At 40.9% G+C, this 22,205-nt stretch overlaps 2 protein-coding genes across 2 annotated transcripts in view; one reads left to right on the top strand and one right to left on the bottom strand.

Annotated features, from left to right (window-relative positions):
- The window catches only part of CDH23 (cadherin related 23), a 1,005,178-nt gene that overhangs the window by 159,968 nt on the left and 823,005 nt on the right, over positions 1–22,205 (bottom strand). The gene's annotated exons all lie outside the window — the stretch shown is intronic.
- VSIR (V-set immunoregulatory receptor) overlaps positions 12,811–22,205 on the top strand; it is a 42,633-nt gene continuing 33,238 nt past the window's right edge. Inside the window, exon 1 of the mRNA XM_075217047.1 lies at positions 12,811–12,979. Within this exon, the coding sequence (XP_075073148.1) occupies positions 12,892–12,979 (88 nt within the window). The 5' untranslated portion in view covers positions 12,811–12,891. The remainder of the gene's footprint in view (positions 12,980–22,205) is intronic.

The raw sequence follows: 22,205 nt of genomic DNA, 5'->3' as shown, positions 1-22,205 counted from the left end.
AATGTGCCTGCGAGCACACTTTTCATGTATAAATAAAGCGGTCTGACTAGGGGGCAGTCAGAATTGATTCTCATTCAGCCCTGCAAAAGACTGAGTGTGTCTCTTTCCTATCGATCGATAACCCATTTGTTGCACAGGTACCAGAGCTGATAAGTTACACTATTAGGGTATAACTCTGACAATTAAGAAAAATTAAATCATTAAAAAATATTAAATAATACTAAGGATGTGCACCGGGCACTTTTAGTGTTCTGTGTTTTGTGTTTTGGGTTCTGATTAGCTTGAGGTTTTGGGTTCTGATTTGTTTTGCCAAAACACCTGACGAAAGGTTTTGGTTCTGATTTTGGGTTTTGGGTTCTGATTTATATTTAAAAAAGCATAAAAAGCACTAAAATCCAGTTTTTTGGGTTTTTTCCACTCCTACGCTATTATTAACCTCAATAACATTCAATAACAATCATTTCCACTAATTTCCAGTCTATTCTGAACACCTCACAATATTGTTTTTAGTCCAAAACGTTGCACCGAGGTAGCTTTCTGGACTGCGTAGTGGAGTGGGCCCGGTACCCAATTTGGTACTGGGGCCACAATACCTCCTCCAACCATGGTACAGAGCATTCATCATTGAGATCCCATCAAGTATGTCAAAGACAGACAGGGTCGAAGTGTTATTTGTTGACTTTGGGAACCAAAAAACTGTCCCTGTTGCAAATCTTCGTGCAATGAAGAGTGACTTTTTCATTTAAAGGCTCAAGCTTTCAAGTGTAGTGTTTATAAGTTATATTATACTTTTGGTTTAATTTGTTTAATTTGTTTTAATTATGTTTTACTTTGTGCTCATGGCAAACGACTGTTGAACGGTCACATAATGCCAAAAAAAAGAGTTGCAAGATGGAATTGTCCTTGGGCCCTCCCACCCACCCTGATGTTGTTGAAATAGGACATGCGCACTTTAACAAACCAATCATTTCAGCGACAGAGCCTACCAAACAACTGTGGCTGAAATGATTGGTTTGTTTGGGCCCCCACACCAAAAAAGCTATTCATCTCTCCCTGTACAAACTAAACAGGCTCTACTGAGGCAAGATGTCGTCCTCATCCTCATCCACTGATTCCTCTCCCCCTTCAGTGTGTACTTCCTCATCCTCACACATTATCAATTCGTCCCCGCTGGACTCCACAACCACAGGTCCCTCTGTAGTATCTGGAGGCCAGTGCTGTACTTGATTGAGGAATTGATAATTCATTATGAGGAAGCAACCTCCTTCGCCGCTCACTGACCAGGTTCCCCGCTGCACTAAAAACTCTTTCCGAGTACACACTGGAGGTGGGACAACTCAGGTAAAATAGAGCCAGTTTGTACAGGGGCTTCCAAACTGCCTTTTTTTCCTGCCAGTAACAATATGGACTGTCTGACATGTCTATTTGGATGGTGTCAGAAAAATAATCCTCCACCATTTTTTCTATTGTGACAGCATCCAATGCAGCGACAGTAGACATGTCTGCAATGGTTGGCAGGTCCTTCAGTCCGGACCAGATGTTGTCTGCATCCCCGCTAGCGGGTCTTTTAGGAAAACTGAGTTTTTCCCTCACTGCCACAGGTGTGGAAGAATATGAAGGTGGAGCTGTTGGCATGTCACGGTCCTCTTCAGAGGACAATTTCCTGACCAGCAGGTCTTTGCACCTCTGTAGACTTGTGTCCGCCGGAAACAGAGACACAACATACGCTTTAAACCGAGGATCGAGCACGGTGGCCAGAATGTATTCCTCTGACTTTAAAAGAGTGACCACCCTCGGATCCTGGCAAAGCGTACAAAGGGCTTCATCCACAAGAGCTACATGCTTGGTGGAATCGCAATGGTTTACCAGCTCCTCTCTCACTTTCTCCAGCTGCTTCTGCAACAGCCTGATCAGATGAATCACTTGACTCAAGCTGGCAGTGTCGGAACTGACTTTCGTGTGGCAAGTTCAAACGGCTGCAGAACCTTGCACAACACGGAAATCAGTCTCCACTGCGCTTGACTCAGGCGCATCTCCACTCCTTTTCCTATGTCGTAGGTGGCTGTGTAGGCTTGAATGGCCTTTTGCTGCTCCTCCATCCTCTGCAGCATATAGAGGGTGGAGTTCCAGCACGTCACAGCCTCTTGTTTGAGGTGATGGCAGTGCAGGTTCAGACTTTTTTGATGTTGCTCGAGTCTGCGGTAGGCACTGGCAGAATGCCGAAAGTGTCCAGCAATTTTGCGGGCCACCGCAAGCATCTCCTGCACACCCCTGTCACTCTTGAGGTAATGCTGCACCACCAAATTAACGGTGTGGGCAAAACATGGGACGTGCTGGAAATTGCCCATATGTAATGCCCGCACAATGTTACTGGCGTTGTCTGACACCACAAATCCCCTGGAGAGTCTAAGTGGGGTAAGCCACTCCGAGATTATTTCCCTCAGTTTTTCTAAGAGGTTGTCAGCGTTGTGCCTCTTACTAAAACCTGTGATACACAACGTTGCCTGCCTTGGCACGAGCAGCCGTTGTGGAGATGCTGCTACTGACGCAGCTGCTGCTGTTGCTGCGGAAGGCAATGCATCTACCCAGTGGGCTGTCACAGTCATATAGTCCTTAGTTTGCCCTGAACCACTTGTTCACATGTCCGGTGGACAGTGGGTACAACCGCATTTTTCAGAGCACTGAGGACACTTGTTCTTACTTCTCTGTACATCTTTGGTATCGCCTGCCTAGTGAAGTTGAATCTCGACGGGATTTGGTATCGGGGACACAATACCTCCATCAACCGTCTAAATCCCACTCCACTGATGGCGGACACCGGACGCACATCTAACACCAACATTGCTGTTATTGACGCAGTTATCTGCCTTGCCATTGGATGACTAGTGTCGTACTTGGTGCTCATGGCAAATGACTGTTGGACGGTCAATTGTTTGGTGAAAGACGTAGCGGTCTTACGACTTCCCCTCTGGGAAGATGACCGACTACCAGCAGCAACAGCAGCAGTGGCAGTAGTAAGCGTATCGCTGCAGGATTCCTCGGATGAATCTCGTATTGAAGAGGACTCTGTCTGGCTGGTGACTTGGCCTGCAGGACTAAATCTGATGGAGATTGTGGAGGAAGTCGACGAGGAGGGTGTTGGTGGTATGTATCCAACAGGACCAAGGGATTTAGGTGTCCCTGGACTGCTGATGGTCGTAGCCACAGGTCCTGAACTAACCACTGAACTATGAAGGTTCTTCAGGTGACGTATAAGTGAGGATGTCCCTAGGTGGCCAAGATCCTTACCCCTGCTTATTTGAGCTTTACATAAGCTACAAATGGCCATACATTTGTTGTCCGGATTCGGATAAAAATAACTCCAGACAGAAGAGGTGGATTTTTTGGTCTTCTGACCAGGCATGACGATGGGCTTTTTCATCCCATGGACAACAACGGTTTCCCCCCCCTGGTGGCTCATTTATGATAACCACATCAGCATCCTCCTCGTCAAGTTCCTCCTCAGCGCCAGCTACATCAATATCCTCCTCCCGGTGTACAACATTCACACCTTCATTAGCCAAATTTGTAACTGGACTGTGGGTGATCCTTCCAGCATATGCAGAGGGCATGCTGCAAATGGTGGAAGGAGCCACCTCTTCCCGTACAGAGATGGGAAGGTCAGGCTTCGCAACCACCAACACCCTTGGACTCGCCTTGGGGATTTGTGATGTCATCTGTTTAGAAGGCAGAGTTGTTTGCTGTGTTATTGATGACAGCTTAAGTCTCTTAAATTCTTTAGAGGGGGGGGAGGAGGAGGAGGGCTTAGATCCTTGGGTGAAGCTGAACCACTAGTCCTGAACACGGGCCAGGGCCTAAGCCGTTCCTTGCCACTACGTGTCGTAAATGGCATATTGGCAAGTTTTCGTTTCTCCTCAGATGTTTTTAATTTTCTTTTTTTGGTAATTTTAGTCAACTTTGGGTTTTTGGATTTTACATGCCCTGTACTAGGGGGTATCGGCCTTGGCAGACGACGTTGATGGCATTTCATCATCTATGTCATGACTAGTGGCAGCAGCTTCAGCATTAGGAGGAGGAAGTGGGTGTTGATCTTTCCCTACTTTATCCTCCAAATTTTTGTACTCCATTATATGCAGCACAAGGGAGCGTATCCCTATACCACACACACTCGGCAAAGCCTTTACAAATTATCTGCGGCACAGGAGAGTACCACTGGACTGGAGTTATACAGCAGTACCTAGTATTTTTAAAATAATTTTTTTATATTTTTTTACAATTAGTTTTGGATAATTTTTTTATACGTTTTTAATTTATTTTTTTTAATTTATTTTTTTAAATTTTTGTATAATTTTTAATTTATTTTTTAGCAGAACAGAGCACAGGACACAGGCAGCACCACTGGACTCAGCAGAACAGAGCACAGGACACAGGCAGCACCACTGGACTCAGCAGGACAGAGCACAGGACACAGCACCACTGGACTCAGCAGGACAGAGCACTGGACAAAGCACCACTGGACTCAGCAGAACAGAGCACTGGACAAAGCACAAAAGTACCACTAATATTAAAACAAGGACAGGAGCTCCCTAACTGCAACCCCTCTCACGAGTGATCGCAGCCAGAATGAAGATGGCGGCCGCTAGCGCTGAATTTATGATATCCGAGTCTCGCGAGATCCGACGCGAGACTTGGATGTCATAGCATCGGTTTGGCTCCGTTTGGCGCCCGGAAGTTCCCGAACAGTGCTCGGATCCCGTCGGATCCGCACTGTTCGGTTGGGCTCGGATTTCGGAAATCCGAGCCCGCTCATCTCTAAATAATACCTGACAAAAGTCTAAAAAAAAATATAAAGTACCAACAATGGAAGTTACATGATAACACATACATTGAGTCAAGATAAGAATTAAATTTAAATATAGACAATAAAAGAGTATAAATTATTAAGATATTACACAGCAAAGTAATAAACAACACATATTATAAAAGCTGCATAATGATAAATTATTTATATCAATATCAAGAGGCAGTTATCTAGTCAAACCCAGGTGTGCATGTGTGTATAAAATATTTCTTATTTTATGCTGCTTATATCAAGATAATAATAGTAATGAGTCATGTTATGCCACACACTAGTGCCCCATTTCAAATTATGCCACAGTAATGCCCCCAGTTCATATTCTGCCACAGTAATGCCCCTCTTCATCACACTGTGCCATGCTGCTTTTGCCGCCCTTCACACTGTGCCATGCTGCTTTTGCTCCCCTTCACAGTGTGCCATGCTGCTTTTGCTCCCCCTTCACATTGTACCATGCTGCTTTTGCTCTCCCTTCACAGTGTACCATACTGCTTTTACCCCCTTCACACTGTGCCATCCTGCTTTTATCCCTCTTCACTGTGCCATGCTGCTTTTGCCCCCCATCACACTGTGCCATGCTGCTTTTGCCCCCCTTCACACTATGCCATGCTACTTTTGCACCCCCTTCATTCACACTCTGCCATCCTGCTTTTGCTCCCCCTTGCTTCCGTTCCTTCACTTACCTTTTCTATCGGCTTCTTTCTTCTCTTTTCTTTTCTATTTGTCTTCTGTCTTCTTGCTTGATGGCTCCTCTTTCCACCATTCCTCACTGAATGTCGGGTGTGATGACGTTACACAGTGTGGATGAAACAGAGAGGAGAGGTGCCAACGCCGCGCACATGTGAGTATTTTTCTTTTTTTAAAGTACCCTGCTCCCCCCACCAACGAAAAGGACTCTGGAGCAACCGGTTCGCCGAACTCTCCTTACAATTAGGCATCAATGCTTTTAGGGCTAATCAATCTATCAATTGTCATAATGTTGGGATAACTTATTGGCTATCTTGCCTATAAAAAGTCAGTGTGGTAAAAAACATAAATGGCATGTATTAAACCAAAAAATCCAAGAGTTGTAAAGTTTGCGCCATTTCTGGCGATAGGTATTTGGCAGGTGTGCTCAAAGTGGCACATCCTGCTGTTGTAGGACAAACTGATGTGGCACTCTCAAAGGCATTAATAGTCTGTGACAGACATTGTGTGGTGCCCATTATAGGTCCTTTTTGGTTCCTGAGAGCACTGCTACTTCTGGTTCTTTTGGTGTCTTGACCATGCCTGAATCCCAATGTTACCTGTTATCTGCCTGCCCTGCCCTTAGCTTTGGATGCTGGTTTGGTCTCTGCCTAACTGTTGCTGTCCTCAGCTTCATCCTGATCTCACCGTTTTTTATTTAACTCCCACGTGCACCTCAAACTCTGTTTCTTATCCTTACTTTAGGAGTCATTGATTGTCCTTCTCTGGCACTTTCCTTCCACTTGTTACTCTAAGGCTGGGTACACACTACAGAAAATTTCTCCCAATGTGATACTGTTAATGATTTTACCAACGATTGAAAGTCCGGATCAGCATGCCGATTCATGTGTACACAACTATACACGTTTTACAAGATTAGCCTTCAGATGCGTGTTCTTCGTGTCATAATCATCTGCTAAAAAGATCCTGACACTGTAATCTCTATGGAGATCTGCCTACACTGCTGGTCATGAGTGAGTACACACTTCAGAATTTGCCCGACATCGTTTCATCGTTTATAGTGATTTTTACTTAGTTTATAAAATCAAACGATACAATGTGCTTTGGAACAATAATCGTTCACCGTTGGAGTGTACACACTAATGTGATATCGGGCTGAACGGTCATTTATTGCGTGATTGGCCCAACAATTGGGTGAAAAACCTGTGATGTGTAGGGGTGTGCACCGGGCATTTTTAGTGTTTTGGGTTTTGGGTTCTGATTAGCTTGAGGTTTTGGGTTCTGATTTGTTTTGCCAAAACACCTGACGAAAGGTTTTGGTTCTGATTTAGGGTTTTGGGTTCTGATTTATTTTTAAAAAAGCATAAAAAGCGCTAAAATCCAGTTTTCTCTGTTTTTTTACACTCCTACGCTATTATTAACCTCAATAACATTCAATAACAATCATTTCCACTAATTTCCAGTCTATTCTGAACACCTCACACCTCACAATATTGTTTTTAGTCCAAAACATTGCACCGAGGTAGCTTTCTGGACTGCGTAGTGGAGTGGCCCCGGTACCCAATTTGGTACCGGGGCCACAATACCTCCTCCAACTGGTCTGAATTCCACTGCACAGATGGCTGCTCCTACATCCTCTAACTGGTCTGAATTCCACTGCACAGATGGCGGACACCGGATGCACGTCTAACACCAACATAGCTGTTAAGGCCGCAGTTATTTTTGGGTATAACAGCAACAGTGAACGTAGTTTGACTTTTAAATAGCAGTACCTAGTTTTTTTTTGTACAGCAGCAACATTGAACGTAGTTTGACTTTTAAATAGCAGTACCTATTATTTTTGGGTACAGCAGCAAAAGAGAACATAGTTTGACTTTTAAATAGCAGTACCTATTATTTTTGGGTACAGCAGCAACAGAGAACATAGTTTGACTTTTAAATAGCAGTACCTATTATTTTTGGGTACAGCAGCAACAGTGAACGTAGTTTGACTTTGAAATATCAGTACCTAGTATTTTTAAACTAATTAATTTTTTTATAGTTTTTTTCAATTATTTTTGTATAATTTTTTTAATAAAAAATGCAATTTTTTTTTTGTATAAGTTTTTTATAATTATTTTTTTCATTTTTTATAACTTTTGAATAAATTTGAAATAACTATGCCCTTAGCAGAACAGAGCACAGGACACAGGCAGCACCACTGGACTCAGCAGGACAGAGCACAGGACACAGCACCACTGGATTCAGCAGGACAGAGCACAGGACAAAAGCACCACTGGACTCAGCAGGACAGAGCACTGGACAAAGCACAAAGAACCACTAAACTGATCAGGAGCTCCCTAACTACAACCTGCCTCACGAGTGATCACAGCCGGAATGAAGATGGCGCCCGAAAGGTGAGTATTTATGACATCCGAGTCTCGCGAGATCCGTCGCGAGACTTGGATGTCATAGCCTCGGATTGGCTCTGTTTGCTGCCCGGAAGTTCCCGAACAGTGATCGGATCGGCCTCGGATCCGCACTGTTCGGGTGGGCTCGGATTGCGAGAATCCGAGTCCGCTCATCCCTAGTGATGTGTCATCACACTTTTGCTTATGGAAACTCATCTGATCAACTTTACTATTAATCACTTCTCTATACAACTGAGTTGTCTCACTTTCCTAACCCTTTTTAAGTTGCTTAAAATATTTACTTTTAAAATTACTTTTTCTCTGTTATAGGGGACTATTAATCAAGACCCTGTGATATGGAACAAACTGTTTTGTCACACAATTTAAAAAGAACAGTTTGCCAGGGCAATAGCAATTTTAGCTGGTAGCAGTAAGGGTACTCTCATCACTTCGTCAGCCAGTGCAGGGTCCCGCTGCACGTCTATGACCTAGTGTTCCCATCTGGGCTTCCAGTTCCACTGTCGACACAAAAAATAAATGCAAAACACATATATGTAAGAAATGGAAAAATAAATATTTTAATATCTTTAACTTATGAAGAAAATGTTTAATTTAAATAACAAAGCATTTTTTTCTTGTCCCCAGCAGCTGCTGTCGCCATTTTGAGATGGCGACAGAGATAGCAGAAAAGGGCCAGTACCTGTACATGATGCTGGCACAATTCCACAATCTGAGAATACATTGCTTTAAATATGTTGCTTAATGTGTGCCTATATTACTTAAACTAGCATACTTTAGCCAAACATAGCCCTTCTCACAATCAGAAACATACGTGAAGTCAGAGACAGCTATTCATTATAATTTGAAATCTGATCTGTCAAGGATTTACATTTTTATAATGATGTAAAAGGTAGAGCTAATACATATGAATGCTTTAATTAGTTAATTACTGTGTCACCCACAAGCAATACTAGTTTTGAACAAACTGACCCCCCTGGCATTCTCCTTTGTTATTCCCAAATACAATCCAGTACAGCAGAAGCATTATAGAACAAGGTTCTATAATACAGCACAGAAAAAGGTTTGGTGAATTTAACTAACCCATAAAATCAACAAATTTCACATTTGCAGCTTCTTAAAGTATGCATTTTTGCAGCTATAAATTCAAAAGTCAGTTGTACAACTGTCCATCAATTTCATTGAGTACTGGTTTGAATTCACTCGGGCCATGGGCATCCAGAATGCTTAGGTAGATATCGCTTCAAGCTTGGACTGGGCATTAAATATGACCATGAACTTTGATATTCAGGTTTGTTGAGTAAAACTTCTCTTAGACTCTTAGGGGGGTATTCAATTGTTAGCGTTAACGGGAAAAAACGAGCGCTTAAAAAATCTTAGCGTTAATACGGTAATTACTCGCGAAATTTCAGCTCGCAGCCCCTTGATCGGCGAGCTTAAATTCCGCAAGTAAACTACCGTATTAACGCTTTTTGAGAAAGAAGAGTGTGTCCAGATCACCAAGCAAAATAGTGTTTGGCAATGAAGCAGGCCTTATGCAATATAGTTCCTTATTTCATTCTGAGAAAGTCACATGTTGAAAAAAAAAGTCTTTAGTCAATATTTTCAAGCAGTTGCATTGGTGCTGTAGCGCTACGCTCTGTGTTGCCAGTGAAATAAATAAGTAAATATGCTAATTAATGTCTTGCTTTGGTCTGCAAATGCCAATGAGGCCACTATACACACCATAATAGTTACACCACTGTTTTTGCTTGTTTTTTTTAAGTCAACATAGTTTGTAATAGTTAATAACAGAATACATTATTTTTACACAAATACTTTGTCACCACCCAGAGTGATTGCAATAGTTAATATTTTTGGGGAGTAGATTTTCAATTGTAGGAAAGACTAAATAACACACTTTGATATGTTTATTGTGCTTGAAAGGTCCTTTCAAATGTAATTAAATTAATTTAACTAACAAAATGCAATTAGTTTAATGGGTTTAAATGTCCCAGGTGGTGTATTAACACCTGACATTAGGGTGTACACAAATTAAAGAGTGTCTGGACAGATTTCTTATTCTTCCCCCTTAGCTGAGCCAATAATAAGAGCACATACAAATATAAAATATGCATAATGGCAAAAACTGTAAATGAGTAAGCAAATCTAATGCTTGATAACGTCTCTTTGAGGCTTAACATACAAGCTGTGACAATGGCTATCTTTTAGGACAAGGCCACAACTGGTATATTTATATATGTACTCATTGAAATTCGAAGTTACCAGTGGAAATTATGTAAATGACTCCTGGATAAAGAGATTCTTATTAAAAGAAAAAGGACCAGTCTCATGATAATATAATGCTGTCCTCTTCATTCTTATTCTAAGCTTCCACCAGGCCATAAAAAGCATCTTAATATTACAGCAGAAAAGCTTAATGTCTTTTTTTTTATTATAAATATCATTAAACGTTAATAGACAGTAGAGGGATGTTTAAAGATTATAACAGAATACAAGCCTTGGGGCGGCTAAAGAACAACAATACTGGTACTTACATTTTAGTTAATTCCAAGGAAAAATCACAGTGTACAAAAGCCATTGAAAGATGAAAGTTTCACCATTCACTTAAGTGTATATATCCATCTGAGTTGAAATGAGATACTGCAAAGTGTGAATAAACATATGTAATCCTCCATAAAACAAAGTACCACGAGGCCACTGGTAATGACTACACAATCCAATTTAGTGCATATATAATCTGCTGTGTAGAATTCTGATATATCAAAGCACAGGCGGGAAATACTGAATCATAATTGTCCCTCCGACAACGATGATATATACTGATTACCAATGTCATATATTTAACAGTCCCAAATAAGGAAGGTCCAGGAGGAAAGGTAATATTGACAAATACTTATGTTCCAGACTGCAGGCAGAACCTGGAAGAGACAGACGCTGATCAAACACGTCACACCATACACATTTCACTAGTGTAACCGAGCTTCATCAGGATTAGTTAATGGAATTATTAAAGTAATATAAATAGAGGTACACCATCCAATTATCTGGGATCTATAGGAGGAAACAAACATAAAATTTGTACAAAAGGGAGTGGTGGTATACTGCAGTGTGGCAGTGTTATACTGCCACACATTTACAAATTCTTCTTTTCTAGGAGCCTATTTATCAAGGATCGTTTTTCTGTATTGAAACTAAGGATTGAAACTTTTCGGCTATTTATCAAAAGAAAGCTTCTGGGACAGCAGTGTCGATAACCTGCTGTCCCTGAGAAGTGACTTGCCGCCTTATCGCAGCCTCTTCTTAGCCGAAGAAAGCTGCGTTGATGTACTCCTCGATTTTATGTTAATGCGCATGCGCTGACCGAAAACCTCAGGCATGCGCACAGAGATTCTGGACTGAAAGAAGGTGAGTCATGTGACAGGGAGGGATCACATGATCCCTCCAGGACTGCCATCAGAAACTGTGGGGCCCAAAACTAATTAATCTGGCAGCCCCCCCTCCCATACATGTGCCCCCCTCCCTCTTCGCCATATATGCGCCCCCTATCCCTCATCACAGTACATTTCCCCCACTCCCTCATCACAGTAAATCATACTTACCAACTTTAGGAAGTTGGCGGGGGAGGTGGGTGTGAGGGGGGCGGGGCGCCAAAAATCGGGGCATTTTGGACCAAATTCTGCCCACTTCACTAGGAAGTGGGCAGAATTCTGGAGATTGTCATACTCTCCCGGGAGTCCGTGAGACTCACCCAAAATGCGTGAGTCTCCCAGACATTCCGGGAGAGTTGGCAAGTATGAAGTAAATGTTTCCTCCCCTCCCCCCCAATCACAGTAAATATCCCCCTCTCCCCTCCCTGCAGTCACAGTTAATGTCGACCTCACCCCCCCAATCACAGTTAAGGTCCCCCTCTCCACCCCACAGTTAAGGTCCCCTCTCTCCCCTCACAGGTAAGATCCCCTTCTCTTCCCCACAATCACAGTTAATACCCCCCTCACACTTAATGTCCCCTTCCCACCCCCAGGCACAGTTAATGTTCCCTCTTCTATCTGCCCCTCTCCTATAAAATGAATACCTAATTAACTTACCTTCTTCTCTGCAATGCTGCAGCTCACGGTCACTGACACGCGTGGCGCGTAGTGATGATGTCACCGGGCCGTGCTCCCAGTCTATCAGAGCCTGGGAGGAGCTGCAGCATCGCAGAGAAGAAGGGGCATCACGGTCCGTCAGACTGAGAGGCCCGGACAGTCCAGGGAGCCCGGACAGATGGAGAGGTCTGTCCGGGCCCCTCACAGCAGTACAGGCCATACCCCCCTGATGGCGGCCCTGGTTCCCTCCACACATGCGCTGTGCAGCTCTGCTCTTTGGACCAGTTAAGCTTTCACTTTAGTGAAAGTTTTCAGTCATGTTAATGTACGTATATTAACATGATTGAAAACTTAATTTCGGTCATTGGTGCATAGCGTTACTGAGCACTCCCCATACACTGTTATTGAGAGTGCTAAAAAAAAAAACAATATTAAGGCCAGTAATTAAGATATGTATACTTTCACAAAAATATGGCAGCATGCACTTAGTAATAATGATTTTTCTAGTAATTAAAGCTTAATAGTATTTCTTAATTACCTCCACTTTAAGAACGGAAATTATATATATGCTTTGTCTTGGAACAGACAGCAATTTACTTCGTTATAAAAAATACATTAACAAAAGTTGTATGTCCTCAAGAAATACAAAGAATCTGTTAATTTCTCTGGCCTCTAGGGGGCCCTGTTCTCCAACTTCTCCAGGATTGCGGTTTTATTTTCTCAATACTTGTAAACGGACTATGAAATTTCCTGTGTTGTTCAACCCTTTTGCTCGCAATGCTGTGTGTCATATCATTTGAAATGGTGCAACAGGCATGAAAAGCCTTGCACTCTCGTTACAGTTTTGGCAAGGATGGATTTCTCCAGGAGGTCTCACTATCCCACCTGCAGTTTATGGAAATGTTGGATCGTGCTCTGCCTCACTCTGGCATCTTACCAAGGTAGGACAAACACGCTTCTGTCCAACTCTGCTGCTGAACAAGGAGATCTAACGTGCTGGTATTCACTTCAGCTTCTCTTTCTTAGTCATTTAGTTGCTGGTGACTAAGGCATGGATATTGGAGGAATGACAATAGGAAAGCAAAGGGGGAATAAGTCAGATTAGTAGAATATAGCAACGAAAGAACTGATGAAGCACAGACATGTCTGTTAGATGTCTGTTGTTATCGTATTTTCACAATGGTCACTGATGTCTGATACTTAAAGATTCCAGTAATATGAGTTTCTAGAGTCAAAATCCCAGTCAATACTACTGTACTGTATTACCTGCCTCATCCATTTAACCTTCAGCAACCCCCAAAAAACGTTGTAGGATAAAGTGATTAGCAATATGACCTTATGACCCACACATTTGTAATTGAAGCTAATGACCTCCCTGAGTGCAGACACTTCTTCCACTCAGCAATATTTCTAAAAAGGAGGGTATCTGTCAGAGTTCTATATGCGGACAAAAAGTACAACTACAACTGGCATTTTTGTACCAAAATTGCATTTAAGTGTACATTTTTCACTAAACCACATCAAGCAAGCTATTGCACAATTGTTTTCATTGTTTGACTAGCACCAAACAGATAGAAGCTGAGTGATTGCTGCGGTTTCTTTAATGCAAATGTGTACTGAAACCTGCTATTTTGGTGCTGGGCTTGCTTTCTATGGGGTGGGTGGGGGGTGAACATTGTCCCTTTTGGTTACGATTTTGCATCTTTGTACTACATATTTGTAAAACATTATAGGATCTATTTATAAAGACTATGTGTTATGAAGAATTTCTATCGCTGTTTATCACAATTATAGAAAATTTTCACTTACTGTAATTTATGGGGCACAAAATTGTAACTGGGGCAGCTGAGCGATGCTGAGTTTCTCAGCAACACTGGTCGGCATTGGTAAGAGAAGCCTTGCTCACCAGGCCATTGCAGTGTCCCTCTGTGCCTACATGAGCTGACATTTCAGCTCCCGATTGCACGCTACAATGGGAACTCTGGACTCAGGTTTTCAATTCCAGATATAACAAAACATTTTTTTTATTATTTTTATTTTTATAAAAATGAAAAAATAGAAAAGAAAAAAAACTTTCATGAAAAATTATTTTAATAACAAAGAATATATTCCTGTGGATACGCACACTTGTACCGGGGCTATTCTTGTTAAATTAAATAGGGTATCCCATGCTTTTCATATGGGGATGCTTCGCAATAGAGATTGGGATGAACGCTATCACCAGCAGTGGGGCTATGGTCATGAGGGACTGTTTTATAAACAGAAAGAAGCCCTGAAAACTTAAATCTTTGCTGGATTTAATGCTTTTCCCTAATTGATTAATAGACCACTTATATCACCATTTATCTGCTACTTCAACATCCATTTTTATTTGCTAATTTGTAAACAGTTTAGTTTAGATAACAATAAAATGTCACTTTTATATAATACACATTATGTTGACATATTTACTTGTTAACGAAATCAGCAAAAAAAAAAAAAAAGCAGTAATTTACTGTTTGAAGTTTCAAAGCCATTCCTACGAAAGTATAGAAAAAATTCAAGGTCTTTATTTTTTTGTTACATGCTTTAAAGCATGTAGCAGAAAAAATGCACTCAGTATGCTAATATTATACAGAATAGCTTTCTGTACCTCTACCAGCAGCCCCCTGCTCCACAGACTTCACACTACTGTAAAGAACTGACACGCGATTAGCATGCTGGCTGGGGCAATTTGTATACTAAACAGTACGATAACTATGCTAAAAAGCCCAAAAGACAGCACCTCACCCTGGCAAACTAAGTGTAACAATTTACAATATATAATATTGGTAATCCTATGTCAGTGTGCAGGACCAAGTTATCACTTAAAGGAACTAAACCATACTTGCCAACTCTCCCGGAATGTCCGGGAGACTCCCGCATTTTGGGTTAGTCTCACAGACTCCCGGGAGAGTGTGGCAATCTCCCAAATCTGCCCACTTCCTAGTGAAGTGACTTAATGACGCGTTTGCGTCATTACGTCACATGGGGCGGGTCCAAAATGACGTGATTTTGGCGCCCGCCCCCTCACGCCCACCTCCCCCGGAAGGCTCCTGGAAGCCAACTTTAGAAAGTTGGTAAGTATGAGCTAAACTTAGAAATAAGATTTTGTCATTCAGGTCCCTCCTTAATTTTAATATATGTAAATTAGGCCAGGATTTAGTTTAGTATATAGATGAATCCTTTGTGACAGTATTTGCATTTAAAATCCAGATCCAGTGCCTTTCTAGTAGTAACTGTGAAATTCATATTGTATTATAAATATATGTTCTATTTTAAGGTCTGTTTTTACCACTTAAACCTACAGACTTCTAAATTCATGTGCTGTAATACTATAAACTATTGTTTTCTTCATTTTTACAACAGCACTAAAGGTTGTTCTATGTTACAGGAAATTAGGAATAATGTTCAATGTACAGAATAGAAAAATATGTAAATAATAATTAGAAGAGGTTTATTTTTCATGTTCAATTGAATACAGGTATATGCTGTTCTACAAGATATTTTTTTTCTTATATTTACATTTTCAAATAATATTGGAAGCTGTTATCAATATACAGCACAATTCTATACATAGGAGTACTTTTGTAATACTTGGTACTAAGGAGGTTATTTTCCCTGGACAACATAATCTATTTTTCACTAGCTAGACTCACTTTCCTCTCCAAATGTTCTTCAGCTTTTCTGCTCTGGCAGTCCCTTTCTTAGCTGTATGGACATATAGGAGAGCTTAAGTCCTATAGCGCTACATGGTCTATGCTCCTCTTTCTGTGACTCGGTGCACTTCAGTAGCATATATCAGATATCGGTGGGGGTCCCATGGGAAGGACCTCCACTGAAGGATTATAGTGAGAGGGTAGTAGGCAGTGGCTGCTTTTGTGCTGAAAAAGCATTATAAAGAGAAGCATGAAGGTGGATATTGTATTATTTTGGTCCATAAGACACTAATGTTTATAAGACACACAGTACCTGTTATAATCCAAAGAAATAAAATAAAAAATCCCCCCCTTCCCTATGTGTCTGAAATAAATGCCCCCATTATCAACATGTGAGGTGACAACCAATACAATGCCCCATCATCTGCACTGCAGAATACATCCCTACTCCTCGCCTTCCCTGAAACTGTTGGGTGCTTTCAATACACATGGCGCAAACCAATTGGATGTTACTTTGCACTACATAGCTACGACGATAGACGTACATGCATGGCACAACCTGATTAGATGCCACTATATATATTTAAAGCATAGATTAGTTACAAGAAAGGAGAGGACTATAGAAGTATTCTGTAGTGCAGCCATGGTGGTATTGGGATCCGCTTTGCTTGTTAGTAACGGTGGCTGTGTTGTATGGTCATATTTGGATGATAAGTTGCAGGCCATTTTTTTGACAGTTTGATGCAAAAACGTATGTCTTATGGTCTGAAATTTAAAGTATGTGGAAGGTAAATTATTCTAATATTGTTTTCCAAATATATGTATGAAGTACATGTGATACAGAATACTTTATCCTTTAGGAATGACCAATGTTTTAGCTGTAACTTATCAGGAGCCTAGTGCAGAACTAATAAATATATATATATATATATATATATATATATATATATTTATTTGTGACAGCAGCACTGGGGAAATTGTTGAGAGCAGACATATATGTCCCAGGTTTCTGTCATATATGTTTTAAAACCCCAGGGAGCTTGTTTCATACTTGCCAACTCTCCCGGTAAGTCCGGTAGATTCCCACATTTTGCAAGAGTCTCACGGACTCCCGGGAGAGTGTGGCAATCTCCCGGATCTGCCCACTTCACTAGGAAGTGTCCACTTCCTAGTGAAGTGAGCACAATTAGGTCCCAAACGCTTTGAGTCCCGGTGAATCGCTGCGTTTGGCCCCGCCCCCCGCTGTCAAGTGACGCGTTTGCATCATGATGTCACGGGGGCGGGTCCAACATAACACACAATTTGGAGGCCCGCCCCCGTCACGCCCTCCTCCCCTGCAGGCTCCCGGATACCAACATTCTAAAGTTGGTAAGTATGGCTTCTTTTTGTTTGGGAAAGATCTTCCCAAAGATTGTTTTCAGTTGTAGAAAAAAGCCGTTGTAAGGGTCCCTGGGGTTATGAACAGAGAGAGAGAAAGGCAGGCTCCATTCATAAGGCCCATGATACCACACACTGGTAATCATGTGTTGCACCTGTTTGGTACTGGCAAAAGGCTGTTCCTTCAGTCTCTCACTACCTGGAGAACAGATCAGATGCCTGCTGAGACACACTGCAATTGTTACCTGTAATCTCTGTTATTTTGAGTGTGTGGGACATTAGGTCCTTCCACTGTAGATAGGGAATTCCTTATTGTATTAGTTAAGAGTCGGACAGGCTGGGATTTTGTTTATGTCTTGTTTATTTTTCGAATTGCTAAATAAAACTAGTATGTATATATATATATATATATATATATATATATATAAGAGAGAAAGAGAGACTATATATAGATAGTCAGCTCACAAATTATTGGCACCCTTCATGGATTATACAATTTTATGAAAAGACATAGGCGCAAATAACAGCACTGAAGTACTTTCTGTAATGCTCAAGACCAGTCCTCCATGCAGAACATTTCCAGTTTCTTGATATTATTGGGTCATCGCTTGTGAACTGCCCTCTTCAATACACATCACAGGTTTTCAATTGGATTCAAATCTGGAGACTGAGAGGGCCATTGCAAAACATTTATTTTGTGTTCCCACTATCATTTTTGTTTGCATTTTGATGTGTTTTTAGGTCATTATCTTGCTGAAAGGTCCACCAACGGCCAAGTTTTAGCCTTCTGGCAGAGGCAGACAGATCTTGGCCTAAGATCTCCTGGTACAAAGTAGAATTATTATGCCATTGATTTTGACAAGAGCTCCTGGACCACTAGCAGCAAGACAGCCCCAAAGCATCAATGATCCACCACCATATTTGACAGTGGGTATCAGGTGCTTTTCTTTGTGTACAGTCCCTTTTTTTTCTCCAAACGTGACAATGGTGTGCATAGCCAAAAAAGTTCAGTTTTTGTCTCATTTGACCACATCACAAAATTCCATTTGTCGTTCCAATGGCATTTTGTAAAGTGCATGTGCTGCATTTTGTATCTTGCTGTTAGGTAAGGCTTCTTTCGTAGAAAGCTTCTGGTCATGGAGATGGTTTCTGACAGTGGGTTTTGAAATAATAAAACCCCAAGTTTCAACGAAACTGTGCAGTTCTGTGATGTTTGGGTTCATCTTTGCCTCTCTTACCATCCTTCTCACTGTAAGTGGGAGCAGTATGCTCATGCGCCCTCTTCCTGGCAATTTTTCAACTGTTGCATACTTTCTTGCTTTTTTATTATCGCCTGTGCTTAATGGTAGTTTCAACCTACTATTTTTTTTTTTTTTTAACCATTTCCTAACCTGTGCAGGTCCAAAACATTCTGTCTCATTTGAGTTGCCAGCTCTTTGCTTTTAGCCATGTTGATGGATGAGAAAAGCATTTTACATGTGTGTAACCTCATATTTATACCCCAAGGAAACAGGAAATGGTCATAGCCAACAATGGAGTTCCTGGAGACAAGGAGCAATAAAAAGATAAGAGTTTTTTGCACTAAGCTGCAAAGTTGTATTTCAAATATTCTTTAGGGATGCCAACAATTTTGCCCAATATGTTTTTGAAAGAATACACTATTCTTAAAACAATTTCTTTAACATTTTTGAGTAACATTTGAATTGTTATATGTATTATTTATTTATATGACTGATTTTTGCCCAATTGCTTGAGGGGTATCAATACTGGCCTGGAGTTTTAATATATAAAACTGTGTGTGATAGATATAGATAGATAGAAAAGCACACATTCACTTTTATATATTATAACTCCAGGCCAAAATCACATCAGTCTGAAAACCCAGAGGTCAGTTATTGATTGCAATGTCATACAGTTTAAGACTAATTTAATGTGCGCATATTAAACTGATTTTCACAGGTTACGTGTTTAATATTTTATCTGAAATCTATTTTTGGTTCCTTAAAATGTAAAAGCCAGTGATGTTATGATTAGTGTTGTTTGCTCTTGTTCTGTAACAGAACTTTACAACTATCCTTGTATGTACATATGTGTATATAAATTGTACAATTGGCTGGCGAAAAAATGTTTTTAATATGAAGGAATATAAGATGATATTTTGAGATCCCTCCAAAAAGATCTGAATGGTAGAATCCTGGTATTATCAAGAATCACTGTGTCTAAACTTGTCCCACAAGAGCTACACCATTACTTGCCAACTTTTAAAGGCGGGGTATGAGGACTTAAGGGGGCAAGGCGTGGCATATCTCTGCATTTTGGACTCCCCCACGCAATGCAACAACATCATTTTTCCTCAGAGCTTGAGCCAAAAGGATGCGGCTCACCCCAAATCGCGTCATGGAGATCCCCATTCACTAGGAAGTAGGCAGGATACAGGAGGATGGCTTGCTCTCCCAGGAGTCCAACAGACCATCCCGGACATTCTGGGAGGGTGGGCGAATATGAGCTACACAGGACTACGGATGATTCAGATAGCTTGGTACAATGTGTAAATGGCTATAGTGGCATACATCAAAGTCATATATATGAAAGATGAAGAAGCCTGTTGGACAGCAAATCCAGATAAAAAAATATTTGTTCTCCATCCAATGCAACATGGTTTTGCCTAGGTGCAAAGTTACTCATTCTGCTTTACTTTCGTTAATTAATTAATTCCTGATTACTTAATGAATCAGGCCCTATGTGTGTGTAAAATAAATGAATGAAAATAATTTTGCCCCATCTCAGACCATGTTTATAATATGTATATATTCATTAAAGTAAAAATGATGTCCAAAGTAGAGTGTTGCCACTATAAACATGCTGCAGTAGCCTATATGGCCTTTCCACAGAACCTTGTCTGTTAAAAAGCAGTATGTTTTCAAGGTAGAGGCCTTACAAAGTTAACTATATAAAGTATACTTGAAGATCTGCTATGAGAAGCACTGAGCATGTGATGCTATTTTACCACACTGACAACATACACAGTACACTTAAATGTGCAAGGGAGGTGCAATTACACTGAACCCTTCAACAGTTAAAGTCTGTTGTGCCAGATACACTCACTTACAAGCATTTGTGTCTGAAGCGGAAAGATTCTGTAATATAGGGATTATTGCTCTGAAAGCATGCAGCAATTTTAATGCACTGCATAACCGAACTATATGCACAGCGCATTTCATTTCAGACTTCAATGCCACAAATCCTTTTATACATTATCAAGTCTGCAAGAGTATACCCTACAGATGAGAAAAAAATGCAGCAGAATTTCATGCTGATCATGACGAAAGAGGTCATTTCACAATACATTTTCAAGTTCTCCTTTTGCATTGCCCTTCCATAAATGAATTTTCCCAAAATCTGTATTATGCATTTCTCAGAACATGTATCGGGAGTCATGTAGAGGTGGACGCAATTTACACTTAGAACATAAGTGTAAATTAAGTACCTTACTTTGTTGATACGTGTGACTTGGAATAGTAGGAAAAATTTGTATCATCGTTGGAGGCATATCTGTGGCTATTTCCCCCTCAGCATAGTAAGTAAGGGGTGTTAACACAGCCTTACTGCACTATGCCTACACACTGTGCCTACACCTGCTTCACACTACCTCCTCCATTCTGCCTCTCTAAGCGTAGAGAGGCGCAAGGGAGACATACAACTCAATAAGACAACAGACTGAGACATGGGTATTTCGACTGCGCATGCACAGTTGTAAAAAGAGTTACAAGCAATATTTACGCTTATGGGTTGGACTTAAGTCGAACTCTACATGACCCCGTAGTCTGTAAATATTGCTGGGACGACTATGGTGTGAATAAATACTGCAATGTGGTATAAGAAGGGGCAGTGTAGCCAGAACAAAGATTATACAAAAACATAAATTGGGTACTCAAATACAAAATGAGGTTAATATTCTTCTGAACAGAAGATTGTTCCTAATTTCTACTCTAATCTACTGTGGCACTGCACTAATTTAAATTTGTTTGAACAGTATTTTTTTGGCTTGAGTAATTGCTGGAACTTTTAAAACCATCACTAACCATTAGAGATGTTCATTGACTGTTTTGGTTTTGGATCTGGATCAACTTCGTGTTTTGGTTTTGGTACAACCGCCCTTGCGTGTTTTGGTTCCTGATTTTTTTCTAAATCCCTATTTTTTTTTGCTAAAATCACATATTTTTGCTTCCCCCCCCCCCCTACATTATTATTAACCTCAATAGCACTAATTTCAAGTCATTTGCAGTCAATTTTGACCACCTCACAGGTCACAATATTATTTTTATACACTTTCAAACAAAGACTGCAGATTTAGAAGACCAAGCCTGCCAGACCTATGATTTCTATTTAAGCAATGACAATAAGCAACGGAGCTCTCCTGAATGTCACTGGAGACTTTGAAGAACACTGCTACCCCTCCTCTTTCTTTTCTACCTATTAGGCTGCCCAACTGCACTAGAGACTGCCAAGAACTGTGCTACCTCTTCTCCGCCCCTTCTTGAAATGGCATTGGATCGCCGCGGAGGGCGGTACTTATAGAATCCAAAGCTCCCGAGATGCGACGACGTAACAATGACGTTTTGCCTCGCTTTCAATTCCGAGGGTATGCGAAAGTACTAAGCCGGCTCGGCTCGGTACTCTGATCTGCTATGTTCGGGTGTGTTCTGTTCTCAGGGAACCAAGCCTGAGCATCTCTAATATACATATCTGTGCCTCTAGTCACTTTGCCTAAAGAATAATTTGCACATGGTTATTGTTTGGCTTTGATGAATACACATTCAAAGGGCATACATATGAATTAAGAGGATAAGAAATCTGTATATGTTCACCTATGACTAATAGGACTTAACAAAATGTTTTAAAAATAGGATTGGTCCATTGTATTGAAAAGAAGACTTACATATAAAAACAGTGTGTAATTAATTCAAAAACTCCTTTCAGACTTCATATTATATTTATGCACGTATACTCCATCACTTCTCTGTCTATTGGAGTTCTTTGGGTAAAATCTGACAAGTATCAGCACAGAAGGATAACAATTAGCAACATATTGTGACATCTTCAGTGATACATT

Source organism: Mixophyes fleayi, chromosome 6 (assembly GCF_038048845.1).
Source record: "Mixophyes fleayi isolate aMixFle1 chromosome 6, aMixFle1.hap1, whole genome shotgun sequence".
NCBI lineage: Eukaryota > Metazoa > Chordata > Amphibia > Anura > Limnodynastidae > Mixophyes > Mixophyes fleayi.
Note: the sequence above shows the minus strand (reverse complement) of the source record. Positions and strands in the feature narration are given on the sequence as shown.